This window comes from Heptranchias perlo, chromosome 15 (genome assembly GCF_035084215.1).
Source record: "Heptranchias perlo isolate sHepPer1 chromosome 15, sHepPer1.hap1, whole genome shotgun sequence".
In the NCBI taxonomy this organism is placed as follows: Eukaryota; Metazoa; Chordata; class Chondrichthyes; order Hexanchiformes; family Hexanchidae; genus Heptranchias; species Heptranchias perlo.
Window position 1 is genome coordinate 23,876,063 of NC_090339.1, and position 19,552 is coordinate 23,895,614.

Sequence of the window (19,552 nt, forward strand, 5' to 3'; positions counted from 1 at the left end):
GAACTTTGGAAAGTTTTCCATGGTGTGATTTGGTGCAAAATACAAGTGTCCCCATTTTTGTACAGCACTCATATATTTCCAGGTGGTGATGTACAACATTGGTGACACGCACTGTGTTACTTCACCAAAATCCTGCTGTCAGCCCTGTGTATTGTGTAATGTTTCCAGTTAATCAGTTGTTTAAAGCTCACTTTTTTGTTTAAAATTTATATTTATTTATTCCATTATCTAGAAATTTTCATTCTACACCATTATTTCCCCTTGTGGATAATCCAAGTCCATTTCCTTGCTGAGATGCTAAGCCAGGTTTCCTGGACTATGGGTGTTTAATAACAGTTATCCATCCCTCCAGACAAGTCTTTGTAGTATATTGGCTCTCATTCAATCCTTTTTTTTCTTATGAACGGCTTATCGAACACAAGCCTGTTTGAAGCCATTTCTCCTTAAGCCAAGCTGAATTTCTACTAGTGGTCTGAATTCCTATTATTTTCAATGCCTTATTTCAAATTTTAGCATTTGGGACTGCAGTGAAACAATAGCTGTTAATAAATTCTATTCATTTTTACCAGTGAACATCAAATGTGTGTCTCCTGATGAAGAATCCATTTTTCACATGGTTGATTTCCTTCCTTCTCTCCTCTCCTGAAGGTGCTGACCCATTCTAGGAGGACAGCTCCTTGGGTTCCAACAACCTCTGGTGCTTCACCAAAGTGCCCATTGTTTTTTTTTATGTACCTAGATGGTAAATATCAGGCTACTTGATTGTTTGGGCATTATAGCTGAACTCACTCCTGCTGTCACCCAATATATGTACCCTTGCACTTTCCAGCATGAGTCACTGGGTAATAATCAAGAGTGGAACTATTGGCTAATTTGGTCCCTCTGGTATTCTGGCCGACAGTTGTGCCCTGACGACCATCCTGTTTGAAATCCGCTAAGAGAAGCACAGACTGGAGACTGATCTAGGATCTTTTTGAGCTGTGTTGCCTTGTACTATTCCAGAGAAAGATTTCCTTCATCACATCCAAACTCTGCCAAGGATCTATCCTTGGCTAACCTCCTCATCTACATACTGTCCTGTGGCAACATCATCCACGGGGTTAGCTTCCAAATGATACCTGGCGCTACCTCTCTTGACCGCTCCATTGCTTCTGTGCTGTCCAACTGCTTACCCAACATTGTCTTGAATGAACGCTAACCTACTCCAGCTAAAACACTGGGAAGACTGAAGTCTTCAGGCACTGCCACAAACTCCATACCCTCACCACCAACTCCTTCCCTCTCCCTAGCCATTGTCTCAGGCTGAACAAGACTTCACAATCTCAGCGTCCCGTTTAACCCTATGGTCAATGTAGAAAATCGCAATTTCCAGGAGCGGGCAGAAATCCCAGCTCCAACACGCCTAAGAACGCGCACGACCCAGAGTCATCTGAGTGCGCGTGCCGTTCCCAAACCCGGAAATCCCGCTGCCTTTACGATATTTAAACAAGCAATTCAAGTACTTGAAGTACTTGAAATGGACATGAATCTAATTAAGAGTGAAGGCAAGCAATTTCAACACTGCCTCAGTGTGTTTCCCATGTTGTGTGAAACACGCCATGGGGAAACGAGTCGTGTTTCAGCTGGCAGCCATTTTGTCATTTAAATGCCTGTTTGACAACTGGGGCTAAAAGGTGAGTTATTGCATCAGGGCACTCAGTTCTCTCAGACAAACTTTTGGCTGGGAGATTTTTATGTTTAGACTGAGAATTCTTGGTTTCCGCTGAGAATTGTTCTGTTTACACATATTTACCAACTTTTCGGACCACCTCAAACTGACACCATCAGGATGCGGGGCGTGATGGCTGCATTCACCAGTACGTCTGAGGACAAGCAACATCACCATCCTCGTCAGGCACGGCGTGCACTTCCACTACTTCGGGTACCACAACACGGTGCTGCGCCACAGGCACCTGCACAAGAGCACAGAGGGGAACAACAGAGGGAGCGACGTTGCAGGAGGTACTACCCTCGCCAGACCGTCTACAGACTGAGGTTCAGCTTCCTGGACCTCTCTGAGAAGCAGTGCATACGGAGGTTGAGACTGAGTCCCCAGGTGGTCGCAGACATCTGCAGCCTCCTTCATGCCAAGCTGCTCCCGGCTGGGCCTGACGGCATCTCATTACCCGTTGCAGTTAAAGTGACCACTGCCCTCAACTTCTTCACCTCCGGATCATTCCAAGGTGCTACCGGGGTCATCGCCAGGGTCTTTCAGTCGTCTGCATCCAAGTGCGTAAGGCAGGTCACCGACGGCTTGTTTCGCAGAGCCTCGCAGTACGTCAACTTCCCCATGAACGACCTCAGCCAGACGGAGAGGGCAGTGAGATTCCACTCTGTGGCTGGTTACCCATGGGTGCAGGGCGCACGCATATAGCAATACGAGCACCTCCACCTGAGCCAGGACTGTTCATCAACAGAAAGGGGTATTACTCCATCAACGCTCAGCTCGTTTGTGACCACTGCAAAAGATTTCTTCACGTATGTGCCAGATTCCCTGGCATCTGCCACGATTCATTCATTCTGAGGGAATCCAGCATTCTGGGCCTCTTCCATGCACCGAAGACCCTTAAAGGCTGGCTCTTCGGGGTCAAGGGATACCCCCTGCACACGTGGCTCATGACACCTCTGAGGAACCGCATCACCGAGCAACAGCGTCGATACAACGACAGCCACATCGCCACCAGGTCTATAATCGAACGTGTGTTAGGACTTCTGAAGATGTGATTTTGGTGCCTCGATCGTTCTGGGGGAGCACTTCAATATGCATCAGCGAGAGTGGGTCACATTATAGTAGTGTGTTGTGTCCTGCACAACATGGCGCAACAGAGAGGGGTACCAGTTGAGGAGACCCCAGGCCCTCATCCACCATCCACATCTGCCATCCAGATTGAGGAGGAGCAGCAGGAGGAGGAGGAGGACGAACCCATGGACAGAGCAGCGGCTCATCTGGCTGCTCGTGAGGCCAGGGAGTCACTCGTATGTGAAGGGTTCTCGTAAAATCAGAACGTGAGAAGAGTCGAGTCCTCGCACCACTGGAAAGACCAGCGCCAGCACTAGCCGCCTCCCCCCCCCCGCACAAAACAGTCCTGCAACTACACATACACCCACTGTAAAGTGACCCACTGGGTGGCATCAAGTGTCACCATTAATGGTGAAGCCTATGAAAGGGCCCTATCACAAAAGCCAGTCAAGAATGGGCAAGACATGGCAGTAGTGGTGAGAATGATAACAGTTAATATGACTTTAACAAAAACCAAATTTTAATGAAAAACATGACAGTCTGTCAGACACCCTTGTGCATACCCTTCGTGATCACATCCTTAGCCTTTCTCTTCCGACCTCTTCTACGTGGTGCATCCCCTGTGGCTGCAGCAGAGGTAGTGGCAGGTTGCTCATGTCCATGGCCAGACTGCTTAGGTGCTTTTGGCCTACACCCTTTGGGATTTGGAGCCCGTGAGGGCCCCTCCAAAGACTGCTCCACCTGCACCTGTGCAGGGGCTGACTTGGCCATCTGGAGAGGAGGCAGCATTACGGGTACTGGTTGAGAGGGGGGCAATGGGTGAGATGTAGGAGTGCTTTGAGTGGCGTCCCCACTTCCATGTCCCATTTCGCCATCATCCCTCTCCTGGACCAGGCCCACATCATTCCTACCACCCTGCTGGAGAACAGTTTGGAGGACATCTATGAGGCCTTTGAAGCTTAGTTGTAAAGTTTCTCTCTGCTTATTTAAGGCGGCAGAATGTTGTTCACTGTGAGTCCAAATGGCCATTGTCAGGGCCTGAATGGACTCATTTGTGAGCCGTGCTTGAAGCTCAACAGAGGCTAGCTTTCTCTCCATTGCAGCTATTCCTGCACTTACCTGCGACACTATCTCAGACATTTCCACAGTTGAGTGCGTCACTATCTCAGAGATTCTCTCCCGTACCTGTGCCACCATTCCACTAATGCAGAAGTTGGATTCCTTCATCTGCTGCGCTATTGTGGAGGGTGTGCGTAGCTCCTGTTCCAGTATCTCGCAAATGTGCTGCTGTCCCTTGATCATTTTCCTTTAAAAAGGATGGCCCCCGGGGTTCAGCATCTGCGTCCAGCTAAGCAGGGCCTGGAGAGGAATGTGAACACCGACACGGGCTCTCCACAGCTGCCTCGCCACCAGTGTCTGCTCGCGCTCACTCTTGTGCGGTGACTTACCAGGTGCCAACCCAACTAACTGACTGCTAGGACCCACCGGGGTGTGAATATCTGCGCTGGTGGATGACTCGCTAAGATGTGATGGTGCACCCTCAGAGGCCAGCAGGTCCTCTGAGGAATCGCCTTCTCCCATCACCGCGGCCGTTGAAGGGCCTGTAAGAGAACAAAAGGCAATGTTAAGCATCATCACAGATGTATCATGTTGCGATGAGCATATTGAGGTGTTTAACACGCCAAGCATTGTTAACAGCAATTCATGTTATGCGTGATGAATGTTAAAGTTGTGTCACCAGATGTTGTGGAGTGCCAGTCTTGGCGTCCCTGACGGACAGGCACTCGAGGGTGTGGCTGATCTGCAGGGCCTTCTCCTACGCCTTTGTGAGGACCACTATTTGTTGTGGCCCCCTTCCAGTCCTCGCCTTCTCACGTGCATTTTGCGCTCTCTTCTCCTAGAAGGGGAGTAAGTATAGACATGTGAGTCAGTGAGGGTAAAGTGGTCAGCCAATGAATGCATTGCTTTGGGTGAGGCTGACCGTGAAAGAGGCGCATCAGAGGGTGATTATCAGACAGAGATATCACATTGGATCAGGATTGGGGTGAGTGGTAGTGATGGGGAGGTGAGGAAGTGCTCAGGAAGTGAAGGCAAGTTGAGGATGAGCCTTAAATGGGTGTGAGGAGTGATGTGATGGAGTGGTCTTGGCAGTGCAGAATGAGTTGGTGGGGGGAGGGGGGTGATGTGCACCACAGAATGCAGGAGAATCAGTAAGTGTACTTACTTTTGCTGACCTAGTTAGGTCATTGAAACGCTTCCTGCACTGGACCCAAGTGCGGAATATGCTGCTGCTGCTGGTGACCTCCTCTGCCACCTTGAGCCTGGCCTTCTTGGTGGCAGAGGCAGGGCATTTCCTCCTGTCAGCCGGGTAAAACAGTTCCCGCCTCCTCACCCTGGCCAGTAGCAGCTGAAGTGAGGCATCGCTGAATCTTGGAGCAGCCTTGCCCCTGTGCTGCTCCAGTGTGTCGTCTTGCTCTTTGCTCCAGCAAAATCCATTGGAGCAATGGCCCTAAAAATCCAGATGCTCCAGCTGACAGCCTGTCATGCGGGCGCGCAGTCCGCCCACTGTGCAGCTTTCGGACAGCAATCCCGGAAACAAGGTTAAGGGGCACCAATTAAGTCATGATCGCGTGGAGAACAGTAAGTTTTTATTATTCGGGTTTGCCGCGCACCCATTGACCTCCCCCCCCCCCCCCACCCCCTCCACCCGCTGCCATCCCACCACCTTTTTAAAATCGAGCCCCAGATCACAATAAACGCAAAACAACATTTCTCCCTACTCCATTATCGCTTTTTGACGCTGCTTAGGTTTACCTGAATATTGGTTAGAAGGGTTTCTATTGAAGACAGTCCGTCAGCAAATAAAAATGGTGCAGGAAACCCAGGAGGCAAGGCTTGCCCAGCCATGTGAAACTTCTCGATGCTGGTTCTGATAGTGGGCATCATGTGCTGAGTCTCATCTACATAGCATAAAAATTGTAATTATTAAGGGATAAAATATGTAATATTCAGAACGCATAACAGTAAAACTCTAGTGCATACAATCCATGTTGAGTGGCAAGTGCTCCTAATTGGATTGAATAAGCTGAGATATGGTATATTTACTTATGGCATAGAAGGGATCATTATGTTGAAAACATCCTTGTATACCTTGCATTCCTTAATCTTTCAATAATCTTCCTTTCATTGATTATGTATGAAATTGTGCATGGGAGGATGATGCACAGACTTGCAAATGGTTCTGCGTTAAATCAATGCCCGGATGTGCTGTACACATAAGCCCAATGCAATGTGGGATCCCAAAAATATGTGTACTTAATCCTCTCACCATCTGTTATTTTGTATTGTGTACAGATGTGTTTCCCCTTGTTTCCATTTAGAAAAAATGGTGTCTCACATCTGGTGAGTTGACTGCATGGGTGAAGAAGTCATTGGTAATAAACACTAGGGTTATGATGTCAGAGATACAATAGAACAATAAATACATGTCAGTCAGAACTCTGCTCACCCTCCTGTCAGAAACTATAATTGAATTTATATGATCCCATTTTTATAATGAGAATATGTGCATTCTGACAAATATTAAAATGGCACCGACTATGGCATTGTGCAAAAAATCCTCACCAACTTAGCTGCCTGGTTTGAGAAATACATCAACTCACATTGGAGAAAACCTACAACAGCCACAGATAGAGTAGGTCGGCCACTTGTTGCACAAGTTCTCAAGAAGCCAATATGGTGCCATTTTAGCATAAACTGATACGGGCAAAGTCCATATCTTTAAAAATGTCCCCAAAAAACTAGGTTTCTTTCAAATCAATGTTTAGTGATGACACAACACAATATTTCAAAGATATAATTTCTCATTCTTGCTCCATAATTACATGTTAATTCCTATCTGTACATGGAAAAGAATCCTTCCTCTGTGGAAATGAATCTTCAATCACTGCATTCATAAAATTATCTGTGTGGAAGATCTTTCTTTTTGAGCCACAGAACAATTTCAACAATGCACAACGTATCTACTCGTGACAGTCACCTCTGCTCTTTACCTCTGGGTTCTATCCAATCACTGAGGCAAAACCTGAGGACATAAAATGGAGGTTGGTGCCACAAGTACAAACTGAGAGGTACACAATTCGAACTCCGTTTCTTGAACCATTGTAAAATCTGGCACAAGAAACACTTTTTTATAGAGGTAGACATCTTTTAGCTCCTACCTACATGTGGAATAAATGTCGTTATGGGGTACTGCAGTATTAAGTTGTATCTTATCTTTGTATAGCCCAATAGCTCAAGTAATTGACCACTTGTCTCTGGAGCCGAACACTGGGTGTTTGAATCTCCTGAGGTTATTCAAACTCTCTTTCCTCAGAGCAGTATTCCACCATAGGGGAAGACTTCAATCACATCTCCTGCCAGTTAACTGAACAACACCGACAGCCCTCCCAGAGATGTCCAAGGCCTAGCTTGTCTTATTATCCCAGGTGAAAGGAGGATGTATGGTGGCAAGTTGCCTGAAAAAAAACAGAACAAAATGCATTTTCAACCCTAAATAGACTATTTCACCGCTTTCTGTTTGTGACACTGAATTGAGTGCTGCTGAATACTGGCCACAGTTAATAGGTTACAATGTTTTTGCGATATTTCAAGATAAATGATCAATAAAGTTTGATTTGTTTCTATTCCAAGAGTTTTTTATAAATAGTAGGCCAACTGGTTTGGTTTATCCACCGCTAATCCAATAATTCAGTGAAATAAAGTAATCTGTTTCTCTCTTGGAACCTACAAGTTGCTTGTCATTTTTTTATTAAATGTATTCCTGTCATTTGAAAAGTTCATTTTTATGTTTTGCTTCAGCCATACAAAATATCTAAATAGATGCCAGGAAATCAGTGTTTACAATGTGAGCTGTGCTTGAGGCCTGAACCTGTACAGTTTTTCTTCGATCTATCGCTGTCACCAATGAAATAATTCATTGCAAAGCAGCCTGAAAATTGAAAATGTAAAGCAAACACTGGTAATAAAATACAAGGTCATATTAATTTTGTACAGTCTATGGCCTGTCTGCACTGTTGCTTACAGACAAACAATATTTTCTAGCCACTGTGACATATAACTGTGTGTAAGATTCACTTTAGAGAATTGGAGCAGGATTTCAAAATGAAAATAAATTATTTTTCATAATGAAATCTGTGTAAAGAACACTTAAGTGCGCTACAGAAGAAAGAAAATGCCCTGTTGCTGTTTACATTTCTCTGGTAATACGCTGGAATATTTTGCATCCTAATTTTCTTTCTCCCTTTGTCCCTCACCCCCACGCCCCCAGACATAGTTTTCAAAAAAAACCTTTTTTTGCAAAGTATAGTCACTCCTCAAAGGATTGAGTTATCTCAAATAATATGTTTTGCAATAATATCATCGATCACTAGTTTTCAGATATTATGGCTGTTTGATCTGTTCTGTGGAACTACTTGTTCAAAGTTAGCAAGGATTTTACAGAAGCCCATTCTATTGGAACCAGCAAGTATTTTCCCCAAACTTTTTGTGTTTTTTTTCAAATTAAAGGCCAGCACTGCAAACAGAAATGTGTCGGAAGACTTGAACCAGAAAAATAAACCAAAAACTGCTGTGAAAATCTCATTGTAATAATTAAGGTGGTCACTTGCTATCAGATAATTAGAAAGTCCTGTATCTAGCTTGGGTCTGTCATTTCACACCTTTCAAAGGCATCACACTTGAAAGTGTGACCTTGGGGCATTGCACTTCCAAAGTCACACCTCAAGGCTTCACAACTTAAAAGCTTCACGTCCATGGGGCAAAAAAAATCGTGTGACTGGCTCAAAAAGCCACTCATCTGAGAAACACAATCAAATATCGAACTGATTAAATGTGGACAAATCAAAAGTAGCAAAAAGTGCCAAACATGAACAATTAACAAGCAGAAAGTCAAGCAATTAAATCCCTCAAATTAGTTTGGTCAAAGCTACTATTTCTGAGCAAGCACGTACAACAAATTGCTCAAATAATTTCTTTACACTGACATGAGTCGAGACAGTGTGTACTGGTAGAATTATCATTTTTAAACTAACTTTTTTTAAATTACAGAACTCTGGGCATAAATATAATATACATCTGGGGGAGGGGGGGGGAGTAATTAAACTCTGGTTTAGTTAGAAATACCATAAAGAATAGTGAGTGAGAATGTGAGTGAGATGCTTTCTGGACAAGACTCCTCTTTTCACAAGAAAATTGGAATGAATTAGAGAATGCAATCCTCAAAACACTTGAGGATCCCATGTAATAAAAATGGAATTTGACTTGCTCAGTCACTGTAAACAAATGTTGCTCATTATGGGAGTTGTAGTTTTCACCCTGTTCCTCTAGAACTATACTTAGATTATACTGTTACATGATAATTGAGACATGAATAGCAGAATGGAAGGAGAATCTTTTCAAATTAAGATTTCATTTTTTTTTTATCATTTGAATTACCATAAGCCATTAAATAGAAATTTTGAGTGAATAATGTTTGGGATAGTCTTTTTTGTGTCGGTGAAGGGGGATTGATGTTTATGCCAAGACCAAGGGAAGATGCTTGAGCTGCTTTGATGCTGATCTTGGATATTGCAGCTGGGAATAAGAGGGTTTTATGGAGGAAGAAGAAAGAAAATTACTTTCATAAAGTTTTACAAAGTGGTAGGTGAATAGTAACTTTCAGTATCAGTAAAGTGTGTAATATTTTTTATTATGAAAACAGATGTCGATTTAAAAAGACTTCTTTCCTTAATACTGGTCACATTTTTTCACCTAAATGTGAATGTAATAATAAGGTTTAATGTCTATAATGGAGAGAAAGAAGTTGGTTTTTAACCCTTTATATGTTTGCAAAAATTGTTCATGTCCATGTGCAATAAGCTCAAGGGAAATTACCTTTTAGAATTTGGCTTTTCTGTTTGGAAAACTACTTTTCATAGAATCAGAGAATTGCACAGCACAGAAGGAGGCCATTCGGCCCATCGCACCTGTGACTGCTCTTTGAAAGAGCTACCGAATTAGTCCCACACCCCCATTCTTTCCCCATAGCCCTGCAAACTTTTCCTTTTCAAGTTTTGAAAGTTTCCCTTTTGAAAGTTACTATTGAATCTGCTTCCACCATCCCTTTCAGGCAGTGCATTCCAGATCATTACAACTCGCTGCATTAACCTCACTTCTGTTTCATCGTTTTAGAATTCGGTGTCCAGTGTGCTCATTTTTTATTATAAACTCAATTTCTTTGCCCTTAACACTCAGTAACACCAGGCCCCAATTAACCTTCCAGGTGTGTGCTATTTACATCCAAGTAGAGTAGTAGTTGTGTACCAATTTTGGGTGGGGAGAGGTGAGGGTGGAAATTAGGGTGGTATCAATGCTGCATGTCACCTTAAAAGAGCTTCCTAAAATTTTGTCTCCATTGTTTTTGGTGCTGGACCAATGTGTAAAAATCTAGTAGTGTTGACCTCAACAGCATTTTCCCTGTTTCGTCAAAAGGAAAATTGTTGCTCAGTGTTTTACTATAATTCACTAATTCTAGTACTATTTGTATGATGTATTTACAGTCACAAAGTACTAATGTGGGCAGACGTGTGCTCAAAATTTCTTAATGACCACCTTTCTAGACAGGCTTTGAAACCTCGTATCAGCAAAGCTAATTCCGAATTTAAAAGAAGATATTTTCAGATGTGAAAATAGGTCATCTCTTCCCAGTTATAGTTTTGATAATACGTGTCCACAGCACTACAACTGAATGATGGGGGCTCCTTGCTACACACAGCACCACAGAATGTAATCTGCATGACAGAATTGAAGGCACACAAAACCTTTTGAAGTGTACATTTTTATCAATCTAAAAGTATTCACTATTAGGCAATTACTGACCCTGTTGATTTTTCTTTTCCAATGTTGGTTCTATTCATGGTTTTAACATCTGCAGCACAATATCATGAATTCTCCTGTATTTCTAACCCAGCCTACATTGTATGTTTGGCAGGGAGGTTGTCATTTAAATTGAATTGATATTCCGCCCCCCCCCCCCCCTCCAACTCCCCTCCCCAGACAGCATCCCATCAGCACAGGGAAATAAATAGAAGTGTGAAAGTAGTCTGGGTATGATTCATGCTGATAATCTGCCCCCGGAGGGGCAGGAGGAGATCACACACTAGATTGAGCTTCTAGAAGAAGACAAATAGGACAGGCAGTGCATTGAGGGTGGGAATTGGGATGACAGTAGCAGAGGTTACATCGATTTCCAGCAGGATTTTCCAATGATAAGATAACCTCTTGCTCTCTCTTACCTATTGTTCATTGGCTGCCTATCCCTCAAGAAATACATTTCAGATGTGTTTGCAAGGGCATCATCTGGTTTCAAATCCTTTTAATGTAATTATTTGATTGAGAATTTTGCAGGTTTTTTTTTAACACGCCAATCTCATTGGAAAAGAATCATTGCATCTTTTAAATTAATTTAAAATGTGTATTAAATTATCTGCTGTCACATTTCCATAAATGCTTTTGGATGAAAGAGGCAGTCTGCAGCCTAGATCCCAACGGTGAGATTCTGAAACACATCTGTGATCATTTTGGGTCATAACTCACTATTTCAGTCATTAACAAGTATCGCTGGTACCATGGCCTCATTTTTGTAATGTGTTCTTTTGACTTTTTAATCCCAATGCACAATTTTCTCCAGTTTGCCGGTTTGATCATTGATGATAACAACGGGGTTCTCAAAAATAACCAACAAATTTTGGGGGGGGAATTCTATAATTAAAACAATATGTAAAATGATCAGAGTATTTTAATGACTTGTTTGTTTCTCTGAATTTTTTTCAGACTCTTGCCCCAGGTCAATATGGCCTGTTAAAATGGTGCTTACATTTGTTTTAACTCATGTACACACATTTTGGGATTAATTTCAGAGAGCATATGGATGACCTGCCATTTTTTCCACATCGAAGAATTCAGACTAACACCTCTAATTACATTCATTTTTGTATCTGGATGTGTGTGATGGGTCTATATGAGAAATTCGGCAGTATTTTACTGGAGAGATACGCAAGGTAAAGCATTAGAGAAGGGCAGAGGTGTCCCTAGAAGCACAACCCCTGTGTAGTAACAATGAGAGAATAATTTGATAGCCAGTAGCTACTGCATTTGTAACAAAGATAGCATCCATTGATTTATAAGCTGTCACCACGGATCAGCCATTCAAAGATACGAGAGTTTCTTCCTTGTATACACCACAAGCCTAATAGCTCCCTGCCAGCCAGATGTATTTGAGTAGCTAATGTGACTGAGGTCAAAAATGGTCCAAGAGGGTCCAGTATAAAATAATCCATAGATCACTTAAAGACATTTTGGATTTATGAGTCTTACTATGTACTGAGCCCAATTTAAAAAAAAAGTGGTTAAAAAGGAAGACTTCCTCCTGTTTGGTCTATTTAAGTTGTAATAGTCAACCTGCAAAGCGATCTATTCAACCTCTTTTAGCTTTAATTAAAGTAAATCTGTCAATATTAGTTGCATTTGTTCTGAAAATTTTGCAATAAAATCATGAGTTGAAACTGGGTAGTCAAAAGAAAAGCATTCGGAAATACTTAAAAATCAAAGCAGCTAATAAAAGGCAACAATTCTGTCAAGCCCCGTTTTCAGAGAAATACCATGTTTTCATCTGGTCCTTATGCTGATCTAATGCTTGTCAACATTACATTAGTCCTTACCATTCACCTCCTTTGATAACTCTGTGCATGATTAGAAGAATTTAAACAAAAATCATTTCAGCTTTATGGTAGCTACTTGATTAAAAATGACTGCCTTTTAATTGCAAACATTGGTTAGGAACATGTTTTACTCTTGTATTTTTGAAGTCTCAAATATTTGATCATTTTTATTTTTGTCCTACAACTAAATGGTATGCATTCGCAAAGCTGAACCTTTGCCTTGCAGTCACCTAAGAAAAAAAACATATTCTCAATGGTCATTATCTTTTCACCTTTGAATCCAAGTCTAGACTGATGGGATGAAAGTCTTCTCTCGTTGGTAGTCGTAAGGGCTGTGACATGAATCTGGCTAGTCTCAACCTAGTTCCCTGTGGATGTGGACCCTCAGCACAAGATTGCCCCTAATTCATAATAATTGTCAGACTTGCTCATAGTGTCCACAAAGTTGACTGATGTGGGAAACATCACACTGGCGTAGTTGGTATGGTCTTGAGTTTGGTGCGGACCCAGGATAAAGAAAGTTTATTTTGCATCTAATTATGTTCTACCTAATCTGGAATGCTCGATATTGACCATGAGTGGAAACATTTTCCTTTGTCCAACAATAACATCCCTCATCTTGATAAACGAAACATCAATTGAATGCCAGTAATAGTTTTGGATGCTGTTGCTCTAAAGCTTTTTGAACTATTTCTCTTTGATGAAATTTACCTGAATCCTGCATGGAAGTATGACTGAAACCAACTCCTGTACACTGCAGATTAGTGTGTTATACAGTATTTCGATTTGAACAGTCATCTATTTATGTACTCTGTCATACAATGACAGATGAACAAAGTTCCGAATGGCATTATAGAATTGTAGATGTTTTGACTAAAGGCTTGTATTTCAAAGTGATTGGTTAAATTGCAGTCTTTGTCCACATAATTTTTTCACTAGTTATCTGACTTCTTTTCGATTAACAACAATGTCAGTTTGGTGGTGACCTAGGTCCAAGGGTGATGGTTCCCGAGATACAATCTGCTTGATGTCACTCCCATTATGTTAGTTGGTATGGGACTATTTTCCATATAACTGACTCTTCAACCATTTAAGGAACTAAAAGGTATTCATTAATTATACAAATTTAATATTTTAGATAAAATTTACAAAAAGGAAATAAATTCAATTGAAATGAGCAAAACCACTAGCTATTGCATATGTAGGTCAAATCTTTCTTCACTTAGGTGAATATACGCTACTTATTTGATGAAAATTATTTCTAGCTGTTCTGACCTCCAGAGGGCACATTGTTTTACAAAACACCTGTTTCTCCTTTTTATGTTCTAAACAATGTATTCCAAAGTAGAAAACAGTTTTTTTCTTACTTTCAATGTCACTGCATTATACAGGAAAAAGATCAGTATAATATAAATTTGTTATTTCATCATATTGCAAACCTATCAAAAATAAACATTTTAACTCCAAACTGAAGCTCCATGCCACTTCTAGAAACAGTTTAATAATTTTAGGGTTGGGTAGTGCAATGAGTTAACACACATCATTTGGGACCTAGGTCTGCACCAGATCGGCTCTAAGGGTCTTTAACAATGTTCCTTGTGGCCATGAGCTCACAGTACACAAATGCCCTTTTAATTTGGTGATTTCACTTGATGAGACCGCTAAGATGGCTATGGTAGGAAATGGGAAATGTCACAGTGGAGCAGGAAGTACCCTTCTGAGGCTGGAAGATAGGGCATTTTGTTGCAGCAAAGCAGAGGGAGCCTTCTCATTTGCGGCCTGATTCTTGATATGGGTGAGGGGGGGGGGAATGAGGAATAATATCCATCACTGACATGAACACAAATTCCTCCAAAAAAAATTGCATTAAGGTTTTGAATTATCCATTTTGTTCTCCAATTTAGCTGACTTAATTCACAGTATCCTGTTTGATATGAAGGGTTCAGAAACGTTACCGATGTCACCCCTTCGTTGACCTGCTTGTGTGCTGTGACGGTGGGCAAGAAATCTTCTCTATCTAGTTGCAGTTCTTTCTTTTGATCTCAGAGAATACAAATAAATCCTTCCTTCTTCCTCCTCTTCTCCTTCCCCATTGGAGCGCCTGGGATTCAAAGCCGTAACTCCTCCTCTCGTTACAGCTACCAGGCCTGATAGTGGGATCTAAACCACATAAGGAAGCTTCTCTTTGTATCTTGGAGTTAAAATGTGCTATTCATTCATGTTTTGGGGTAATGCTTGGAGTTTATTGGCAATTCAAAATCCATTCTGTTTTAAGCCTACACAAGAAATACTGTCTGATAAAGATTTACGATGTTTGTAAACAGTTCCGTTTTTAACTTAATCACTCGTGATAAATCTACGCAGGTAAATAGGTTGCTAAGCTGCGATCTGTAATGTACACAGACATTTAAGGCTGTAAGACAAATGGTTAGACTGAAAAAGCTGTATACTCAATGAGCAAGGCACACATGATTAAATCTCAGAAAGGCTGTAACAGATATAAGAACTAGTTGAAAAAGCACTTTTTGTGCAGCCAATAAATGATAAAAATGTGTTTTATTTTGAGAACCTCCAGCAATAACAATGTAGAGGTGTCCATATTAACACTTCAACTACTGAATGATCTATTTGTACATTTTTTCCATACATCTTTAACAAGCTCTATAAATGAATACTACATAATAGGTTTGGTGATAAGAATGGAACCACAGAATATTCTTCAAAGTGCTCTCTAAATAAACCATAGGTTTTGCTACTGGAGTCCCCATACTTCATGAATTTGTGGTCAGATTTGTTAAGTTATTACAACAACGTGCATTTCTATAGCACTCCTCGTGTGCAGAGAAATATCTCAAAGTACTTTACAGGGCAGTGGACAAAGAGGAGAGGCTGAGGAGGGAGGAGAAAGTATGGAACAGAAGGGTGTTCCATAGGCTTTTGAAAGCAGTGTGGGAGGTGACTAGATGGAAATGCTAGAGAGAGTGAGTTCCAGAAGGGAGGGATGCATGGTGGCTAAGAGTGGTACAAATGATGGAATGGGGAACTAGTGTTGGAGTGAGAGTGCAGAGAGTGCTGAGAAATACGATTAAAGGAGAAAACTGATGTAGGGTGGGGTGAGTCCAAGGAGGTACTTGAAAGGGAAGTAAGAGGATCTTAGTCAATTCCCTGGGGCATGGAGCCAAAGGAACTCGATAAAGACTAGGGTAATGGGGATGTGGGTCTCGGTGAAGCTAAGGATATGGGCTGCGACATATGGGCCTTGAGGTAATGAAAGGCATAAACAAGGGTCTCAACAGCAGAGGGGGAGGGTTGGGGCAGAGGCGGACAATGTTACGGAAGTGAAAGACGGTGATCTTGGTGATGGATTAGCAAAGTTGTAGAATTTCCTGGAACGTTTCAGCGTAAAAGTGGATTTACGCCGTGATTTTTGGAAGAGGTTTGCACTGATTTACACTGGGGGTACGCGGAAATGTACAAATTTCCTCCATTATTTGTGCCACGTCCAAGAAACGTCTGCCAGAACCCTCTGCTGCCCATTTACATTGCTGCACCGACATCCCCCCCACCCCCACACACCATGCAAAAGACCAGCTCGCACGAGTTTGCTAGATTTACTAGAATTATGCATTTGCTTGGATCTACGCCCAAGAATTGAAGTGCAGCACAGCCCAAAGTCTCCTGATATCGGCATAACTGAGAGCTCTGGAGTTTGAATACAATTTTCTTCATGATCTGTTTAAACTTTTCTCACTGAGACCTGCATGATATTTAACAAGTGCTGTGCACCCAAAGTTTTTCAGATCCCTGCTGCCCCCCTCACCCACTCCCCCCCCTCCCTCCCCCCCCCCCCCCAAACCTCACAAGTTCAGAAGGACTAAGCAGCTGGAATGACCTTCCCGGTGGGCATTCCCCTGTTCTGCACAATAATGGATGAGGAGCAGCAAAGGCAAGAAGCTTTGAGACTGAGGTGCCGTGGCTGAAGAGAGCAGCCCCATTTCCCCTATTGATGGCGTTTGTGCTCGTTTTATGTTGCGTCGTAGGCAAATGAGCTCCACAGGAAATGTCAGTCAGCAAGATCAGCACCGAAACTGGCGTAAACGTTGGCGAAGTTGACGAAGCATAAGTGCGATCCAAAAAATTCTGACTAATTTTGAAAACTGGCATTATTTTAGAAGTTAGGACAGAGGGGCCCCTGAGAGTAAGGGAGTTTTTACAGGGACCTCCCCAGCCCATCCCCCATTACAAATATAAAAGTTTGAAAATCATTGAAATAAACAAGCACATTTTAACTTCTGATTTTGGTAGGGAGTAGATATAGTTGACAACTTTTAATCTTCTCTGACGGAAGACTGTTTCACCTGCATATGGAGTCCATGACATGCAGAAGAGCCTTGAATTACTCGGGAATCCTGTGCTGAAATAGGCTGTGTACGGTCTGGTAATCTAGCAGGTACTAGCTTAGAATCACGGCTTCTACCAGTTGGAGCCATGATGCCAGTGCTCATGGCTTAGGTGTAATGTATGGAGCACCCTAACTCTCTCAGAGCAATGGGTAATGAATCTTGTAAATGGGCCTTTCCTTTTCGTCCGCTTGCAGCTAGATTCCCCCACAGCGCCCCCTGGGGAAATTAGATGGGTTATTTCATCACCCCATTTCAGTAGGGTTTGTGATACCATAGCAATTTTTCTTTACAGCTTTAAAGTGAAATTTCACTACTGTGTGGCAATTTGTCCTGCAGCTTGCTTCACTGGGAACTGACCAAACTCATCCAGCTGAGGCAAGTGACAGCCAGAATGCTAAACTATTCAAACTGCTAGACTGCCATAAACAAAAGCTTCTGGGACAACCAGCAATGCCTTGATCTCTTGAGCTTGACTACATCCAAAGTCTTCAGTTATAAATTACACTGGAACAATCCAATCATCCAGGAAAGATGTTCAAGGCGGCCAATAATGCAGATAAATGTCATCTGTTAAAGTTTAGGTGATCTGGCAAATTTAGTACCTCGAACATGAAATTTATGATCCTGGAATGCATAATCCCAACTTTTCCATTGATCCCTTGTAAACATTTTATGAATTGAATTACAGTTAGGGCAACAGATGCTGAAGTAAGGAGTCCACAGAATATCATGCACCATACGTTATTCCACAGTTGCTTCCAATTTTCCCCAAACAATGCATATTTTCCATACTGGGACCCCTCTGTTGCTTAGCATAAATTACAATGAAAACCATTCTGTTCATGATGTTATCATTTACATTTCTAAAAAGAGAGTAACTTTGCTTTGACTAAGGGAAAAGAAAAGCTTGGCAAAAATAGGGAGCAAATCCCTATCTGAAACCATGACCCCCGCCCCCCCCCCTTAACGCAGGAGAGGGTAGTTGGGTGTTGCTTCAGGTTAGTACTCGGGAAGGTTGCCTCGTTGGTTTTCGGCATCAGTTGTTTAGGACTCCATTACTATCATCCTTTTCATATGAGAGTATTGTTCAGCCAGTAGCCTCCCTCAAAAATCCATAACATGAAGCTTCTCATTGTTTTTTATATTTATTATAAAGCATCATTTTTCACCCCAAGCACTATCTGTAAGCTTGTGAATATTCTGTTGGTCCATTGGTGAGTTAAGCATTTAGCACCTATCTGATATTACAATTCATTACAATATAAAAAGCAGTACTCTGATGGTAATCTAATTCGCTGGTATTTTTCTATTTGCCTGTAAACATGGTATATACACTGAAGGTATGTTAGGTCAATAAAGCTATGCTACAGTAGCCCAGTGTTTGTTGGTGCTGTGTACTATTCTCTATATTAGGAGATATTAATTCAGTTCTGCTGTATGCTGTAAACAAAAACTGAAAAAGACCATCAATTATATAATCTTAGCAAGTTATTCAAAGAAAGTTGCATGAAACATAATCAAAACATACAAAATAACCTTAGCCAGATTTAAATAATGAATAGAAGTTGAATGATATATCCTGGTCCATTTTAAAATGCAGAAGGTGATCCATGTTTTACATTTCTTTTTCTATACTCTTATTTGTACCTAGTTATAGTACTGGAGTGTGGTATTTGATTGTTGTTGCAAATACACAGATGATTTAGAGTAAGAACAAAGTACCTGTTCTGTGGTGGAGGAAGTGGGAAAGGGCTCATCATGCTGAGTGCTGTCAAATCAAATCAGTCTTGCGGTGATTCCGAAAGTACAGCCCTTAAAATTATTGGGCATGATACGTGCATCTGAATATTCAAACACATAAGCTTACACAAATGTTACCCCAAGAAATTTAGCTAAAAGTTGTTGATTGAAGGAGTCAACTTTATCTATGACTCAGCATTGCATCAGAAATGAGGGAGGATCATTGTGATTAACTAATGTGCTCCCTGCTTCTATTAACTAGTTAGAGGTATGCCTGACCTGAGAGATTGAAGCAGGAGAATTGTTATTGGTATAGGAGAAAATGCCATGTTTGATCAAGGCAGAGTCTATTGTCAGTAAGGGGTACAAATCGTGACTGATGAAATCACGGAGTAAACTGGTGCAGTGCATAGAATAGAAACTGGCAGTAGACTACAAATTGCCAAAGTAAATTAAAGGAGGGGGAATGAGAATTGTTACCTTTTTTAATTTAGGTGTTAAGGTCGCACTAGCAATGACATCAGCCATCATCACAGCTAAATATTAAATGCCGATGGATATTAAATTGATTGACAAGAAAGATGGCCCTGAACCAGTACTTAAAGTCCAAGTAATTTTATATATGGGTGGTTTCTGCTCAAAGCTAACGGACTGTGGTTGCTGTGACTGTACGTGATGCTGTTGCCGTATAGTATGTAACTACTGAAGGTGTCTGATGACTGCTTAATACAGGAGCTTATTCCCAGTGAAATACTTTGTAAACGTGTTAGGACTGAGGAAGTTTGATGTTTTAAGACTGTTACACTGAAACCCATGTTAATACCTGAACGTATTTCATATTTAATGGATGCTGACCTGTCTGGAGACTTGTC

General features: G+C 41.7%; 1 protein-coding gene across 5 annotated transcripts in view; it reads right to left on the reverse strand.

Annotated features, from left to right (window-relative positions):
- dacha (dachshund a) overlaps window positions 1–19,552 on the reverse strand; it is a 312,302-nt gene that overhangs the window by 41,932 nt on the left and 250,818 nt on the right. For all 5 annotated transcript variants that reach the window (XM_067996893.1, XM_067996890.1, XM_067996894.1 and 2 more), the window contains one exon: window positions 5,594–5,739. In XM_067996893.1, the coding sequence (XP_067852994.1) occupies window positions 5,594–5,739 (146 nt within the window). The remainder of the gene's footprint in view (window positions 1–5,593; window positions 5,740–19,552) is intronic.